The 16445-nt window shown below is 39.2% G+C and overlaps 5 protein-coding genes and 1 long non-coding RNA gene across 10 annotated transcripts in view; 4 read left to right on the top strand and 2 right to left on the bottom strand.

Annotated features, from left to right (window-relative positions):
- Window positions 1–41: 41 nt before the first annotated feature.
- Window positions 42–1450, bottom strand: LOC130695670 (ras-related protein Rap-1b). Its single transcript, XM_057518836.2, has 4 exons — window positions 1251–1450; window positions 907–1105; window positions 560–844; window positions 42–483 (listed from the first exon to the last, which is right to left on the bottom strand). The coding sequence occupies exons 2-4, from the start codon at window positions 1087–1089 to the stop codon at window positions 394–396; spliced, it is 558 nt and encodes a 185-aa protein (XP_057374819.1). The 5' UTR covers window positions 1090–1105; window positions 1251–1450; the 3' UTR covers window positions 42–393.
- Window positions 1451–2286: 836 nt separating this feature from the next.
- LOC130694868 (integrator complex subunit 13-like) lies at window positions 2287–5756 on the top strand. 3 transcript variants are annotated; one of them, XM_057517972.2, is made up of 12 exons: window positions 2287–2835; window positions 2901–3056; window positions 3113–3308; window positions 3366–3453; window positions 3516–3660; window positions 3724–3911; window positions 3964–4134; window positions 4208–4571; window positions 4626–4751; window positions 4830–4925; window positions 4988–5150; window positions 5209–5756. In XM_057517972.2, exons 1-11 carry the CDS (start codon window positions 2530–2532, stop codon window positions 5147–5149), a joined length of 1998 nt encoding a protein of 665 aa, XP_057373955.1. In that variant the 5' UTR covers window positions 2287–2529; the 3' UTR covers window position 5150; window positions 5209–5756. The 3 variants fall into 3 exon arrangements, with proteins under 3 accessions (XP_057373955.1, XP_057373954.1, XP_057373956.1); XM_057517971.2 differs by having other exon boundaries at window positions 4988–5209; XM_057517973.1 differs by having other exon boundaries at window positions 2698–2835; window positions 2948–3056; window positions 4988–5209.
- A 1019-nt stretch (window positions 5757–6775) lies between these two features.
- LOC130694526 (uncharacterized) lies at window positions 6776–8397 on the top strand. The gene is made up of 3 exons (XR_009002069.2): window positions 6776–7080; window positions 7937–8045; window positions 8144–8397. It is a non-coding gene; the product is annotated as an uncharacterized LOC130694526 (long non-coding RNA).
- Window positions 8398–9595: 1198 nt separating this feature from the next.
- On the bottom strand, window positions 9596–14877 carry LOC130694498 (CXXC-type zinc finger protein 1-like). 2 transcript variants are annotated; one of them, XR_009002060.2, is made up of 17 exons: window positions 14731–14877; window positions 14499–14635; window positions 14390–14433; window positions 14278–14324; window positions 13972–14220; window positions 13749–13907; window positions 13560–13691; window positions 13359–13463; window positions 13160–13297; window positions 12759–13079; window positions 12217–12700; window positions 11449–12119; window positions 11285–11384; window positions 10715–11218; window positions 10433–10658; window positions 10303–10373; window positions 9596–10224 (listed from the first exon to the last, which is right to left on the bottom strand). XR_009002060.2 is itself a non-coding variant. In XM_057517567.2 (11 exons), the coding sequence occupies exons 1-11, from the start codon at window positions 14734–14736 to the stop codon at window positions 12332–12334; spliced, it is 1707 nt and encodes a 568-aa protein (XP_057373550.1). In that variant the 5' UTR covers window positions 14737–14877; the 3' UTR covers window positions 12166–12331. The 2 variants fall into 2 exon arrangements, 1 of the variants encoding a protein (XP_057373550.1); XM_057517567.2 differs by lacking the exons at window positions 9596–10224; window positions 10303–10373; window positions 10433–10658; ... (1 more) ...; window positions 11285–11384; window positions 11449–12119 and having other exon boundaries at window positions 12166–12700.
- LOC130694519 (DBH-like monooxygenase protein 2 homolog) overlaps window positions 10942–16445 on the top strand; it is a 47077-nt gene continuing 41573 nt past the window's right edge. The window contains exon 1 of the mRNA XM_059495047.1: window positions 10942–10948. The gene's annotated coding sequence lies outside the window, so the exon portion shown is untranslated. The remainder of the gene's footprint in view (window positions 10949–16445) is intronic.
- LOC130694513 (uncharacterized) lies at window positions 15365–16426 on the top strand. Of its 2 annotated transcripts, XM_057517587.1 has the most exons (4): window positions 15365–15481; window positions 15533–15668; window positions 15736–15972; window positions 16047–16426. In XM_057517587.1, the coding sequence occupies exons 2-4, from the start codon at window positions 15533–15535 to the stop codon at window positions 16418–16420; spliced, it is 747 nt and encodes a 248-aa protein (XP_057373570.1). In that variant the 5' UTR covers window positions 15365–15481; the 3' UTR covers window positions 16421–16426. The 2 variants fall into 2 exon arrangements, with proteins under 2 accessions (XP_057373570.1, XP_057373569.1); XM_057517586.2 differs by lacking the exon at window positions 15365–15481 and having other exon boundaries at window positions 15496–15668.

Genomic DNA, 16445 nt, shown 5'->3' with positions numbered 1-16445 from the left:
ATACTTTAAATAGTATAAGAACATCGCCTATAATAACAAAATTTATAATGACGTTAATCATTTATTAATGGATCGATAGCGAAAGGGATCAAAAGGTATGACGGTTGATTAATATGTTGAAGGCAAGACAAAAAAAAAGGGGTACAATTGCAATTTACATGACTAAATGCCACCATGCCGATTTTATAACTTGGTTGGAAGTTTCAAATGAATCAACACAAAACTGTGCTTGATGAAATGTTGGAAACTAAATCAATTAGTAGCAACCGGATGGCAGATAGCCCATAGTTACATTTTGAATCATGATTATCTTATAATGCGAATATTTTCCCTCCCTCTCCTTCTCCCCCTTTTTCTCTCTGCTAATTAAAATGAGAACCAGTTGGAATCTTGTTACAAAATGTTGCAGTGTGTCTTCTTTTTGCTACTTGATTTCTTTTCTGGGGATTTCTTATTTATCTGCCTCACTAAATCATAAAATATCTGATAAAGAAAAAGAAAAGAAAGCATTACACTTTGCACAACATAGATTATAATGAAATAAAATAAAAGTCTTTACCTCATTAACATTGATTTTTGCTTTTGCAGAAGACTCCAAGAAGGAACAGTTGTTAAACTGCCTAGCAAGATTCATGCCTTGATCTTTCCCTACAACACGCTCATCCTCAAGATCACACTTGTTACCAACAAGTACCAAAGGAACATCATCAGTGTCTTTCACACGCAAGATTTGCTCCCTCAGATCTTGAAGGTCATTAAAGGTAGACTGTGCAGTAATGGAGTATACCAATACAAAACCCTGGCCATTTTTCATGTACAAGTCTCTCATGGCTGTAAATTGTTCCTGGAGAATAAACATAGATATTTTCATTCAGCACACATTGGATGAGACAACTTTTGACAAACCGTTCCAGCTGTATCCAAGATTTCGAGCATGCATTGTTGTCCATCAACTTCCACTTGCTTCCGGTAAGAATCTTCAATAGTAGGGTCATACTTCTCTACAAAGATGCCCTGAACAAATTGAACTGTAAGTGCAGATTTTCCTACACCACCACTTCCAAGGACCACAATTTTATATTCCCGCATCGCAAATCGTTCTTTTCTAAAAGCAAATAAAAGCAAAGGGTAAAATATATCAAACGTTTGTAATGGAGACGGAACAAGTGGGCGATAAATTCACTGGAATCACCAATCAGCATGAAATATTTGCATTTCACGAAAGGATAAGTACAAAGTGTAAGCCTTACCCCGTAAACAAGCCACTAATTACACAGACCTAACAGAACGAACAAACACGAATTACAAACACGTTACGTTGAATATTACTATGTTGAGTTTAAAACAGTACTAGCAAAGTTTTCGATGTGAAAAGTGGGCGATGTCCCAAGTAAAAGCAAAATGACACCAAAAATTGAGCGTCGACTACCGATAGCAAGCGCTATTCATTTGTTTCCGCAGCCGGAAGTAGGCCAAGCCTTGAAAACAAATGAATAACGCTTCGCAACCACTACCGCAACGTGTAGTAGGAAATCGCCTTCTATTTGTTACAGCTTTACAAGTTCCATATATTCTTTCTCACCTCCGTGAATTCCCAAAACATAAGGCAATGAAAGAGAAATGAAACAATATAGATTCTAGATCTATTCTGTGGTCTATATTTTCAGTACAATGACTTTTTTTCTTCTGAGAATCTTCGACGACGTCATGATTCATGAAGGTCCCGCCATTTATGGGCAAAAACGCTGGACATACGTCATTGCTTCCGGAAATGGAATCAGTTATCTGGGTAACCTAAGAACGTCATGATAAGTTGAAGTACTATATCCATTATTAATACACTTCGATTTCAGCATTAAGGTTCATAAAGGTCCAAAAATCGGCGCAAAATGAAAGGATAATTATGCTCTAAATATTTTGTATATTAGTTTGGCGAGGGCGGAGGTGCAAGCATAGTCTTTTACGGTTCGACCGGACTGTGTTGACTGTGTTACATTTACCCTTAAATTTTTGTTTTAGTATGAAGTTCATCTCTACTGTTTTTTTTTTTATTGTTAAATTGTATTAATATTAATTATTTAGTGATGTTTTGCATTTTAATTTAAGTGCCTTATTGGAGTTCCTTTTACTCTTAATGAAAGGGTAAGAAAATGGTTAGGATTTCGTTTACAAAATAACAGGTAAAATATAGTTTGAACGTAAATAGTACAATGTAATGCATTGATGGCGGTAATGTTGTACTGCAATTTATTCTGAGTTGTGGTTCCTGCGATTGCGACCCACTCCCGAGGCGGAGTCTACTATAGATTTTCACACCTATCGCAAAACATGGCAACGTGCACTATCCGTCATCGTTGTTTGTTTTCGTGATAAAGGTGGAAGGCAACAAATTTATGTCTGCTTCCGTTAAATGTATTCACAAAATTTGCAGTTCGTTTTATTACGTTCAATCCCTTATTTATTTTTTCTTGCATTTCAATAACTTACCAAACAACTTTTAATATTTTGTGGTTAAAACGTACTTCAGAAATGTCTTGGCCAAACAGTTTAAAGACAGTATTTGTGATTGACCACGGCCCTGTTATGGCACGTGCCTCTGATCTTCCCATTGAACTAGATGTTTTTAACAAATCAAGGAGCCACGGAGCAGGAGCATTTATTCCTGTTACTCCAGTGTGTAAATCGCTCTGGACTTGTGCTGCAGAAGCTTCATTTGAGTACTGCAGGATTGTTTGGGATATTTATCCTACTGGTAGACTCATCAGATTCATGATCTGTGATACGAAAGTGAATCCAGTTGGATCATGGGGAACAAACCAACAAAATCTCACCAGTGTAAGGACTATTATGCTTCATTAGACATTCTGATGTAATGCAGCAAAATATTTTTGAATTAACAGATTACCTATCACTTTGCTCAACTTGGTGTCCCTGTGTCTGATTCTAGACTTGGAGATTCTTCAATTATGCATGGCCTAACAGCAGCACTAGAAGCACTAACTGAATGTTCTGATGCCCAGCTGGAAAAATTAAAATCAGCTGAAAATAAATCAAAGGTTCTGATTTCATTTTTCTTAAATCTAGTCTTGCCTATATGATGGATGTCTCACAGGTGCATAACAGAGGACGAGTTATATGCATCAGTTCATTCAGAGAAGATGGCTATGTCAGAAGTTTAGAATCCTTCTTTCAAGAAACCATACTCCAGATCAATCAAAGAAACTTCCCTCCAACCCACATGCCAATTCATCATTGTGATTTTGTTGTAGTAAATATTTTCCCTAATCCTCCTACAATAACCCTCAAAGGTAGAAATTTACTAATTTTTTATTTCTTGTTCAATTCATGATTGTCTTACAATTTAGAACACCCGCGTCTAGAACTATCTCCCCTTTTAAGTTGCGAGCTTATTTCAGTGTGTGCAAGCCGGTGGCTTGCAAGTCGCCTTGTGAGGTATGACAGAAATTGCCTTCAGTCAAGCAAACGTGAGCCCTACTTTTTTCTTTTGTCAATAGCCTCGTGCTCCAGCACTATGAATTGGCTTCAACCACTGTCACTGGCATTCCAATGAAGGAGGAGCAAAATGCATCGTCTTCAGCTAATTATGACGTCGAGATCTTTCATCCAGTATCAGCACATGCTGATATTTTAAAATTAAAGGTAGGGTTGTTAACAACTTCGGTGCTCCAATGCAGATCATTTATGAATATGCTTGAATTTTAGAACGAAAGTGCACTTTTCCTTATGAAAGAGGGCTACGGTTACAAAACCGTCACTCTTAAATGGTGCACTCCACGAGCAACATCCAACAGCGTCGAAATGTGGCCGTGCAGCTCAGCCTATCGCATATCTCCTGTCGATGTTACTAGCCGCCCGTCTTCCTGTCTGACCAATTTTCTGCTTGGGGGACGGTAACAGAAGTTAAAACTATATTAAACCACTTGATAATAATCATTCTCGCAGATCAGTCATGTTAGAGTTACCGAGAAGTGGCACCGGTGGACGGACAACATCGCATATGCTCGCAGCCCATGGAGGAGAAATATTTCTGCATTCTTTGCTAATTGGTCGAAGCGTAATAGAAGATCCTCCTAGCATTAGTGAAGGCTCTGGGGGAAGGGTGACAGATTACAGGTAAATTGATTTACTAGTACGGTGTACGCGAAAAAAGACAAAGAATTGATTTTGTTTTTATAAACCTTCCTAGAATACCCGATTTTGGAGAGTTGATGAAAGAAAACAAATTGGTACCTTATTTGCTTTCGGAACCTTTTGGAACTCCCTTACCTATAGAACGAGCATCAAATCGGATGGAGCGTTGGACGCAGTATTGGCCAATGACCATCAGCTCCACGATCGTATTTAACATGGGTGTTCATATGGAAACTTTAACAAAAATTATAGTCAACGAAGAACTTACAGACGACCAGGTCATAGAGTGCAAAAAAGTTATATATAATCTGTTGGCACTGGAATCGAGGAACGAGCCATTGCCTCCTACGTGTTCTGGTCATCGCGATCGAGGTGCTAAAGGAAATCGCAGGGAGGAGCAATATCGCATACTTTTCAAGGTACCTGTCGTACGTTGCATATCACGTCAAACCCTAACATTTCATACTTTCTAGGAATGCGAGATCATGCTTCGGCATCATTGTAGAAGTGAACAACACCGTCGTGTATTGGCTTGCTTACTGGAATGTCGAAGCAAAGGAACCGCACCTAATCCTTTGCTTGTGCCTTCATCAACGAAAGTATGTAATGTGATAAACAATGAATCGTTAGCGTCGACATGGTGCTTAGAGAAAAGAAAATTCATTGCTATTTTCCAGGAATCCGCTCAGGAAATCAATTCTGCAAGATCGTCGATTCCAGACACTCCTCTTTCGCCTGTAGCTATGCCCGCAGCTAAAGCCCCCCGACTAGATGCAAGTTTTTAGAAATGATGTTGAAGAATTTTAAGACTAATTTCCTTGTTTTGGAAATTTAGGTGAGGTCATCATTAGCTGGTAAGAGCTTGTTGGAAGTATGGAATTCCAGCGTATCGGCAGAGGTCTCAAAAAAACAACGGGAGTTTGTTGGCCGTGTCAAAGCTGGTGGACAAGGGCCAGTAAAGCTTTATGGTCATCTTGATAAAGAACATGAAACATGAGGTACAAAAATTTGCTGTTGTATTCTAGCTTTTCGTAATAAATGTACTGTGTTCCATAGACTAGACATGTAGAAAATTAGTTTTAAGATGGCCTGCCAACATTTAGAACCATTAAAGCACAACAGGGTATATATCAGTATTTGTTGTGACTGGTTGAAGTGGTCTGTGCCAATACTTTGCTGTTTCTTGATGAAAATTTTGTCCAGAAAACTCATGATCAAACACCATTGGTTCCTTTGGTCTTGTGAAGTAATCTTGGATAGGAACAATTGGAGATATTACAGGCATGACCATTGTCTGTCTGTTTCGTTTAAAATAATGGTGGAGTCCATACAAGGTGGCCAATATTATCATTCCAACAATACTAAGGGTTGCAGCAATCATAGCAGTTTCCTTGGAGGAGTCAACAATTTTTGATATTGAGTTTTCTGTCAGCTTAGTTCTCATGGTTGATGGTTCACCGGTTGTTGTGATGTTGAAGATTGTTTTCAACTGATGATCCATTACAGAACTCTGAGAAAAATGTATTTGACAAGTACGTTGAAAAACTTTGGTTTCCTGTTGGACTTCCTCAGATTAATTTTAAGTTCCAGAATCACTTAGTTCACAGACAATCAAAACACCATCGTGTTTAAAATGCTTTAAGCTTTAATTGTAGGTTAAAATACTTGCTTTTAAATAAAGATAATAAGGAAATTCGTTTTTTACTGGGTATAAAATTTTTAAATCACACGAACCAATACTACAAGGCCTGACGACGAACCATAGCTTTCTAGGTATCTCCTCCTCAATGTCACTAGCTGCAAACTATCGCCACCTACCGAGAGAATTACACCACAACTTAGGTCAGTAAGCGATCAGATTCTCACGTGACGTGATGTGTCAGTGGAGGCAGCCAACAGCAAAAGTTGTAGAGCTGAGTTGACCATGTGGCCTACGTTAACACGTTAAGGACTAGTGGTTAAGGTAAGAGGTTTAAATTATGCATGAAATGGGTTTACCTTAAAACCTTTTTCTATTATAGATTTACTACGTTAAAACGTTACCATTCTTTAGGCAGACATTCCCAGATTATATTTTGATAGGCTCATTCTCCTACCAACACAGCATACACATGAATCCCAGAAAATTAGGACAACCAGAATAGTCACATTATTTGGATAGTGGAATTAGATTAACAAAAAAAGAAGGGTAAGGAAACGGATAGCTCTTTTTCACATTACCCAGTTAGAGTTCCACCAATTCTAGTTACATTTTTATATGCCAAGCGACTATCTTTTTCCCCCTTTTCCTGGGAAAAAAAGTTGAAGTTTCGGAAAGGAAAACATGGAAACCCATGGCTATGGAACACTTGATTTGTGCCCACCCTCCGATGTTTGTCACATCTTCTTACAACAATCTTTTCAAAAGAATATCCTTGGGCATTTCAAAAACGGACTAGAGATTTCAACTCAGCATCACACAAAATTTCATGGTGTGCATTTGTATTGTATTTTGGTTTCTTTTGTTGTCTTCGTAGTATTTTCAAGGATTCACCGTTTTCATTAGATTTACAGTTTATTCTGCGTTGTTATTTTTTGGATTTTGGCTAAATTTATCACGTTTTTCTCTACCAGAGGACAGCTCCAATGACGACGAGTTCGACCACGAGCGAGCCGTCAACCACCACTCCAACGACTCCCGTGCCCAATTTTGCTGGTGGAATTGTCGGAAGTGGCGGTGCTTGTTCCAGATTTCCCTGGACGACGACCGCAATCGCCTTCTTCATCGTCCATTCCGCTACCGCCGACCACCTCGACGCTGTACATTTCCGGTGTCGAAGACGATCAAGATCTAGTCCGACTGGATGGCGTCGTCGTTGGTGTCGGCAAAGAAAACGGACGCGATCAAAATGGCGATCTCATTACCACTCCCGGTTCCCGGTGCGACCGGTAAGCATATAGCCTCCGCCATCTTTGTTGTTACTGAGAAATTCCTTTTTTTCTTCGCGCTTCTTTGGGGTACGTTATTTTTTAAAAGGGAAAACAACAAAAAAAGGAAAGGGAAAAGAAGTTTTCGTAACGAGAGGGCGTGTTCCAGTACACCTATTATGATTCTATTCTGATTAGTTGCCTCCCCATTTGTGGATGAAAAACACACGAGCTCTCTCTAGCTCTATCTTTCCTTTTTTTTTTTAAAGTTTCTTTTCAATGTGTGTATGCTTAAGAGTGTCTACCATTAGTGTGTGTCCGGCTGATGTCAGACACACATATACAGAAGTAGAGAGGAAAATTTAAAAAAGGAAAAAGGGCGGCGAAGGAAAATAAAAGAAGAAGAACGTGTCACGCTGTGCCGTGGCCAGTTGAAGTGGCCGAGATTGTCTTCCTGTCGGGCATCAATGCCACTCACGTCAGGATTGTGTGCGGCTTCGTCGCTGGCCTTTTGCACTTCTTCTTTCTCTGCGCCTTCATGTAGATGCTGCTGGAAGGGTTCCAGCTGTACGTAATGCTGGTGGAGGTGTTCGAGTCGGACAAGTCTCGCGTCAAATGGTATTACCTCAACGGCTATGGAGTGCCCGTGTTGATCGTGGCCGTCTCTTCGATCGTCGACCCAGCTACGGGACCCCTGGTTTCTGTTGGCTAAGAGCCCACAATTACTTCATCTTTAGCTTTGTCTGGCCCGTCATTCTCATTCTAGCCGTAGAAATGATGTTGGTACCAGCGTGATGGGAAAAAGTCATTTCCACTATGACAGGATATTCATCTTGAATTGCATTAAAATTCTCATTAAACACGAGAAATTTTCTAGGGCACATGGAAACTTGGATTTATTTGGTGATAGAGTCGGATGGTTTTCCTGAAGTTGCAGTTTGAAATAACCTTTCAAAGCCTAAACTCATCTTCGTAGAAAGGGACTTGTAAGTAAACGCGAAGCATTTTCTGCTTTTTTGCTAACTATTTCTAACCTACATAATTTTCTATTCAATAGTTAATGGTGTTTTTTTTTTTAATAAAGGTGAAAAGTAACGCTGGCTCTGTAAATGTTCTTGGTTGGGGGCAAGACATTGAATAAATTGTGATATGGGATGGACAACATGGAATTCCTACACTTTATTCATATTCCCCAAACGGTATTTAAAATTCAAAAATTAAAGTGCATATCTGGGCTCCCTTCTTTTCTGTGGCCCCGTTTCCCTTAAATTTTTAATAAGCCCGTAGGGGGTCATGCCCCTATTGTACGGTATATATAAAAACAACATATACCGAGGTTTGGAGGGCTCTGGCCGGAAAGGGGACGTGGGGGTCCGCTTAGTCCGATGAAGTCTTCACGGAGGGCGACGTGGCTACCCGCAAATCCGAATTAAAGGCTAATCGCTCCTGTAAAAATGTTCCATATCTTCGGCTCTTCTTCCGGCTTCTCTTAGCCAATCACCGGGTAATCTCCCCGGTGGGTCAACAAGGCAGTGTCTCCCCCTGCCTGGGTTGACGGCAACTTCTGAAAGGGCCATTGTGCCTTTTTAGAGTTGCAAAAATGATTCTAATGTGCAGAGAATTGTCAATAAATTTTTTTTTTTAAATATTTTTTTCTAAAACTGTTTATTTCTTTGTTGTGTTCGCTTTGTTCACACATTAGATTTATCAATTTTTTTTTTTTTTTTGCTTTGCGTTATCTGTTTTTGCCACCTTTGGTGATGGCAAGTCTTGTTTCCAATGGTTTATCATTTATCTGTAAGTATTCAATTTTTATTTATAACACTCTTCGAATTCCTCAACTTAGATTCAAGTATCAACGTGTAATATCTGGATATTTCCTGAGGTAAGTTTGTATTTGTATTTTGCTTTACTCGTATGGGAACCGATCCCTAGATAATCAGCGTGCCACGCCGATGCTCTAACATTGAGCCACGAGATATATTAAATTATTTTATTATCGCATATCATATGTTATCGTCTAGGATGTTTATGCAGTCTTTGACAACTATATGTTTATCTTTTTATTGCTTTCATAAGGTCCATAGCTCTGTGGTAGAGCTTGTAGCTGCGATACCTGTTACCCTGGGTTCAAACCTCAGTAGATGTAAAAAAAATGATTTAGAATGTATGTAGAAGTGTATATTGCAGAATTGGATTTCAGTTTTATTCTAAGTGTAAATGCAAGTCCACAAGCGACTAGAAAAAAGCCAACTAGCTATCATATGATTCATGGCTCATTGGTAGAGCATCGGCGCGGTATGCCAAATATCCAAGGTTCGATCCTTGGATAATAATTGAATCCATTGTATGTAAAGAAAAAATGTAAAGCACGTGATTGACATTATCGAAATCTTGGGTTCGATCCCCACATCATCCGAAATGATTCAAAATAAACAAATACGAAGATAAATCACGTTTAGTGCTTTTTATTTTCCCTCCTTCCACCCTCAGATCCACCACTATACATATTGCACATACAATACAAAATACATACACGCATACACTTAAAACTAACCCATTGGCTGCCACGCCACCCTTAACTACACTTGCTACTACCGCTATCATACGGATAGCGGCCAAAGGGACTTGCCATAGGACAAGTCCGGGCTGACACGGCGATGAGGCCTTTCCGGGAATGCACACCCCCGGCCTCATCAACCGTATCGAAAAAGGGGAATTCCCTACGGGTGCATTGCCTAAGGGCCGTTCGGCCAATTTTGGGCAGTGGCGCTGCTCCACCCCATGGTAGATGACCATGGAGCAGAACAGCGCGGCCCGTCCCTGTCACGCTAAAAAAAAAAGGGGATCAAAGAGGGTGGGTGGCAGCCAATGGGTTGGTTAACATACATAATACAAACAAAAACAAAACGATACCACGAGGCGACCACGAGGCGATGACACGGCGGCGAACGAGGCGATGGCGGGGCGAGGCGACGGGCGAAGTGATGACGGGGCGGCGGGCAAGACGAAAATGGGGTGACGGACGATGCGATGACGGGATGAAGACGAGGCGAAGATGCAGCGCAAAGCGAGATAAAGACGGATGATGAAGCGAAGAAGCAGCAAAACTTACAATGTTGATTTTAAATTTTGCGTGGGACAAAAAATGAAGATCACTTGATTCTAAATGATAAATAAGAAGAAAATGTACACTACATGTGGAATAATATTACTGATATAATAGAAAGCAATTTTATTTACGTTTGTTGTCTGAAGATTGTGAAAATTGTAGGGCCAGATATTTTGCTGAAAAAGATGAAGACTTGGCAGTCCTATGATGGGATATTAAATTTGAAAATGTAATGCTAGACAAGCAAAAAGCTTAGGATACCAGTAAGAAATAGTTTTGAGGTCCATGTCTAGGTGTGTTGGCTGATGATGGTTAATCGGAAAACATAGAGGAGTATGCTGCACTCATCCAATTAAAACTAACTCATGATGTGGACTGCACAAAGAGTTGTAGAGTGAGACAATGATGTTCTATCTGAAGAATTTTCATTGCTGGTGACCTTCCTTGAAGTTGGTGTCTTCTGAATTGCCTGTGTCCCGAGGTAGATCTTAAAGGCAGAAATATGCCAATTTGTATACTAATGGCAAAATATGAGTCATATACCTTTTAACAAGCAACGGAGTAGCAAGATGGAATGCTCAGGTCATAGGTTGCTAACAGTGCAATCTATGATTTTTTTTATTTGGCATCTTCCATAGGTGACAGCAAGTTTTGCCCATTACATAAACTATGATCCATTTGATTTTCTTTTCTTCCAAAACATACACAGAGTGAAAGCACTTCATAGTTGCTAGTTTTACATAGTTTTCCATCGTAATATAACACAGTTAACAATAACTTTTAACGCAGGTTTCACTTGTCACATCAGGTCATACGTAAGCACACAAGAAATAGAGGCGCGCTAACGCCATCTAGTTTTTTTGTTTATAACCAAATAGTAAATGGGAATAAACAAATTCCAATGATCCGGGCTTATCTTGTCGAAGTTTGTTTTTAAGTCCGGCTTTTTTTTAAATTAAAAAACCTGATATTTCTACGAAAAAAATAGCAATTGAATTCCAACTTTAACAAAGTGGTCGATTGCGGCTCTTCACATACGTACCCAATCTAGATCAAACGGTAGATTTATTAGATAAAAAGATTCTACACTTTTTGTTTAAAATGGTTTCTTACCTTTTGTTTCTGCATATAAATAGCCGCACATACTACATGGCTTTAGTTAGGGCTATGCTAATCACGCATTTCCAATGAGTAAAGTTTATTGTCATATAATCTGCATTGAGGGCATTCATTACTAAATAGCATAAAATTTGTGAAAATTCTATTGGCATATTTACGAAAAGAGCTCGTCGGTTAAGATAACATCCTTCGATTCTTTCTTGGTTCAATGCGTTGAGAAGTTAAGTAGTCGAAACTGCTCTACATCATTCATTGGAACATGGAAATATGGCGAATTTCTAGGTTTCAACAACTGGCGATTACTTTATCTACAAAGGTTGAATCAAGTGAGCACATCTTTACCAAAGATAGACCAATGATGCGTGGCGTATTCCTTAAGAAATCGCCATATCCATAGGTAAAATAACCCCTCGGGCTCTAATGTAACTGGATAGAGAAGATAAATAATTACAGCGGTTTGGTGGCTTGTGTTGAATCATCTAAACGACGGAAGCCTGACAAATTCAGCAAAACCAAACAATAAAAACGAATGCCCCTCAATTTCATAAATAACAATATTTGGCATTTTGAACTGGCGCACCAAACTAACCCGACCATGAAAAACCTTAAGATATATTTTGATATTGATAAGTTACAATTCATAGTATTCCTGTCTTGAATAGAGCTTCTTAGTTTCTTCAACTTACAGTAACGGAGGAATCAGTATCCAGTTTCCAGTGCGAGAAGTAGGAGGTACAAGGAGCTCATATTGATGGACGGGGGCAACGGGCAAGTGGTCACCATTGGGTTGGAAACCGGCCTCATCGGTGGTCCAAGCCATAGCCAATTTCTGGCTTTCCGGGAATACCCAATAAGAAGATTCTTGTCGTGTTGACTAGGTCTTCGTCCAACAATTTATTAATCTATTATTCCACTTTAAAACTTACAGCTTTCAGCTATAGGCTGTGGGTGGTGCTTTCCTGTTCTAAGTTCACTGAAGCAGTATGTCAAAAACACAGTAGAACTTTTCGGTATCCTGGAACTGTGACGTGCTGTTGGTTATTATCCACAACAAGTATCCTCTTCTTTAATGGCGTTTTTATTGATCGCTATGGTCTCGCCGCTTTCTGCAGTCGATCCAGGGTGTCCGGAGTACTGTTGCTGCATCAATTCATGATTGAAAGTTGAATGAAGTATAAGTGGTAAAAGTCCTGCCCGCTGAGCCATGGCGGTTCGAATTTGTCGTTCTTTTTCAAATAACTCGTCGAGCTTTAACCATTGGCGCACTCTTTCCATATCGATTTCGGCTCTTCGCAGTTTCTCCCAGTTGTTGTGCTTCACACATTTCTTTTTTTGAATAAGACAGAATTCTCCAGTCTCTTCAAAGACTTCCCGCACTAAAGGATACCCGCATACATCAGTGTCATTGACCTAAATAGAAGACAATGGATTTCATTTTGTAGCCGGAGAAACAAATCCGTAGAATTACCTTGGGGTCTTTACAATGTTCCGGGCACAGAACACGAAGTCGTTTACAGTAAGTCCGATTACTGGGATTATAAAAATCACAAAACATGTTGTTGCCTTCGATCTTGGTCTGAAAAATCGAACCGAAGGATGTTTGACTCTCGTACTTGTTGAAACAACGTTCCATGTGCCGAATCGCATTTCGAACTGTAAGACCGATTCCACATGTGACGCACTGGACAGTAGCGGATTCCGTTTCGCTATCGCCTGGCTCATCTGCTTCGTCGTCAGAGTTTATGTCAACCGTAAATTTTTTTGCCTTTGCTGTAGTTATATCCAGTTCCTATTGAGTTTTAGACCAAGAAACACATCATCACAAATAACAAAACCTAAAAATGATAAAATTCCGAGACGAAACAATACCTTTTGTTTAACATCCAACTCTTCCAGAGCCTCCCGTGCTTCGTTTTGCTGTTTACGAATTAGTTCTAGTTCTTTTTTATTCTTTTCTTCAGCTATGCAAGGGGTTAAGCCCCATTCTTGAATGCGTTGAGGCAAAATCTAGAGAGCAATTTTTTTTTCTATTTATTTTCCCGCATTCTTTGAAATTGGACGTATTTACCTGGTATATACGTGTTGTTGCCAATTTTAGCCCACATTGGTCACTGCAGTATTTGCTTCCCGGACGCGATGCATTTATACATTGCGGTCCGTAACAATGGATGACCTAAAATTGTTTCAAGGAATGGTCAGGTGAAATATGTTAAAGGAATTTAACCAAAATTACTTGTATCTTCCCGTGCACGATAATTTGTCTGAATACCTTTTGTTTGTTCCGTGCTGGAGATTTTTCTATCTCGCTTTCCCCTCCCGAATCTGTAGACGAGGTGATTCTCTTCCGGCGACGGTGATCCCCAGAAGTAGCAGAGGAACGATGTTTTCCTTTTGCCTTTTCCTTGTGTCAAAATAAATTTAAGAAACAAAGAACAATTCAGTAAATATATGTGAGTACTTTTTTGTTTGTCGAATGCCGGGATGGTTTACTAGCTGGAACAGGAGGTTTTTCTTTTCGCAGATTCGGCTCCCATACATCATCATCGGAATAGTTCTTTTCATTCAAAACCGGTTTTATTGGAATTTCCTCTTCTTCTGCTACTGCCTCAACCTTTTTCTGCCAAGTCTGAATCAATTAACAACAAATGAAAATTTTTAAATGAAAAAAATACAGACGATACCTTGGGTACAAAAGTGAGACAGACTCTGTACTGACACTGTTGACGTGGTTTTCCTCGACAAGAGTCACACTTATTGCAGTTATCTACACGATAACAAGCAATGCATTCGCCACAATGAGGGTATTTTGGAGCCGATTCTTTTTTTTCATGCCGTTTTTTTGCTTTCTTCGCTGATTCTTCCTTCCCTACCTGTTCCAGTTTTTTCTGTTTGTATTTGATAGTTAAGCTAGGATCCCTTTGTCTGCATTTCTGTCATAGTTCAAATTTATTATTGAAATATCAAATGCAATGAAAATATATATTTACTGGACAGAAAAACTTTTTGATGAAGCGGGATTCCTCCTCGGTAATATCTGTACAAGATAAAATTATATACATTATTATTTCAAATAATTTTGTTTCTCTACAAACAAATCACCTATGCAATCCCCATGGTACCATTCCTCACAGTAGTCACAGCCTCTGTTTGAAAGTATAAAATCCTTTTTTATCAACGAAGTAATGAAACAAGGTTTTTAACTACTTGCATCATAAATCTGCTGGCATCTGAGCTACGGCAGATGCAGTAAAGTTGTTCTTCAAGGCCATGTTCTTCTTGTTTCATCATTAAGTTTATTTTGGATTGCCTCTCAGGTAATATGCTTTGCTTGGCTATATTATCTCTCTATTTAAATTTATAAAGGAATTATCGTCTTGGTAAGGAATTACCAAATAGTAGAAGGTACACTCCAAACCCAAAATTATTTGACTAATGCTTACCGACATTTCCAAGGAAGTGCTTGAAAAGCTATCGAAGCGCAAAAATCGAAAAATAGTAACAATGGAATATAGCACAATTTTTATTCGAGGTTTCTATTATGAGACGGAGATTCAGTGTGACTGATATGAAGCGTATTGAATGCTTCAAAAACTCCTTTCCACCAACTGGAGGAAAATTTTGATATTGTTGCGTGATTCATTTTGAAAGCGGTAGATGGCTTCTAGAAATGGATCGAATATTTACATTTCTATGGCAATCCACCGAATATTTCTGCTGCATCGCGCTAGCGCTGTAGCATACTGGCGCGCTAGCATTGCGTTAAATATTCGGTGTATTTAAAAAATGATTAACTTAATGAAAAATATAGCAATTATTCCGGAATCAGCATTCAATTTTGAATATATCTTGTTATATTCAATCAATTCCGACGAATGTCAGTTTTTGCTAAAAAAAGATTTTAAGCCCGAATAAATAAGCCCAAGCGCCAGTACGCTACAGCGCTAGCGCTATGCAGCAGACATATTCGGTGAGTGTATGTAGAGAATTAACTAGAAATTGACCGGTAGATGGCGATAGCAGTAAAACAGAACAAAACCAATATATATGTTTTTTTTTTGGGGGGGGGGGGGGGGGGGAACATAGTCATGTATTTCGTAATCCTAGATTTCGTCAACAGTCACGTAATGAACAATATACCTCTTATCGCTTCTATTATTCCCTTTTGACGACGCGTTTCTTCTTTTCTCTGAGGTAAAAAAATTCTGTAAATAATGTTTTCTTCTAATTATAATATTTTAAAAGATGCCTGAGTTTTTCTGTGGCCCATGCAATATCCAACTCAATTCCAAATTCCAATGGGATCAACATTTAACCGGAGGAAAACATATGCGAGCTGCTGCCCTTAAGCAGCCTCAAACCGTTGATTTGTCAGCAGCAAGTATAGTTTATTCAATTACATTAATGTGGCAGCATTCGACATCTGACTCATTTTTCTCGTATTGCAGTTGCCTTGCCTGATGGCAATTACAGATGTAAAATCTGCAATGATTTTGTGGGCTCTGGACGCATTCCTTTTGAGCAGCATGTAATAGGTCAGAAGCATATGAAAAATGTTCAGAGAGCTACAGAATCACCTATCCAGTCTCCTTCAAGCTCTCCTCTAAAGGCATCTCCATTGCCAAGCACACCAATATTGAAAAGTGTTTCAACACCAGAAACAGCAACTGATTTTTCTTTAGCCAGTATAATTTCTTTTCTCTAATATTGTTAGAAGATTGGACAGTTCAATTTTAACATTTTTTTGCCTCTGTTCCAGTGGTACAGCCAGATGGCTCATACAAATGCAAAGTCTGTGTTGATTTTACCTGCACAGGTCCAATACCAATGGAGGCCCATCTGAAGGGGAAAAGTCATTTAAAGAATTGGAATAAAAGTCATCTTGTCGAAAGTTTACCGTTTGAACAACTGAATCTTTCTTCACCGAACCGAATCGATTCCATTCCTATTGATTCAACGGCAGACGAGCGTGTTGAAAAGGCCTGGAACCATCAAACAATGTGTGGCTACAGCTACGATGAATGTTTTCCGTCGCTGTCTGTAGGGGAAAAGATTGAAGTGCTTAATCCGCATTTTGCTTTCATTGGCAAAGACGATCCTATGCCAAATTTTATTAAATACTTGAGTATGTGATTTGAGCCCACTGGAAGTCACGTTT

Source organism: Daphnia carinata, chromosome 4 (assembly GCF_022539665.2).
Source record: "Daphnia carinata strain CSIRO-1 chromosome 4, CSIRO_AGI_Dcar_HiC_V3, whole genome shotgun sequence".
Classification (NCBI taxonomy): Eukaryota; Metazoa; Arthropoda; class Branchiopoda; order Diplostraca; family Daphniidae; genus Daphnia; species Daphnia carinata.
Note: the sequence above shows the minus strand (reverse complement) of the source record. Positions and strands in the feature narration are given on the sequence as shown.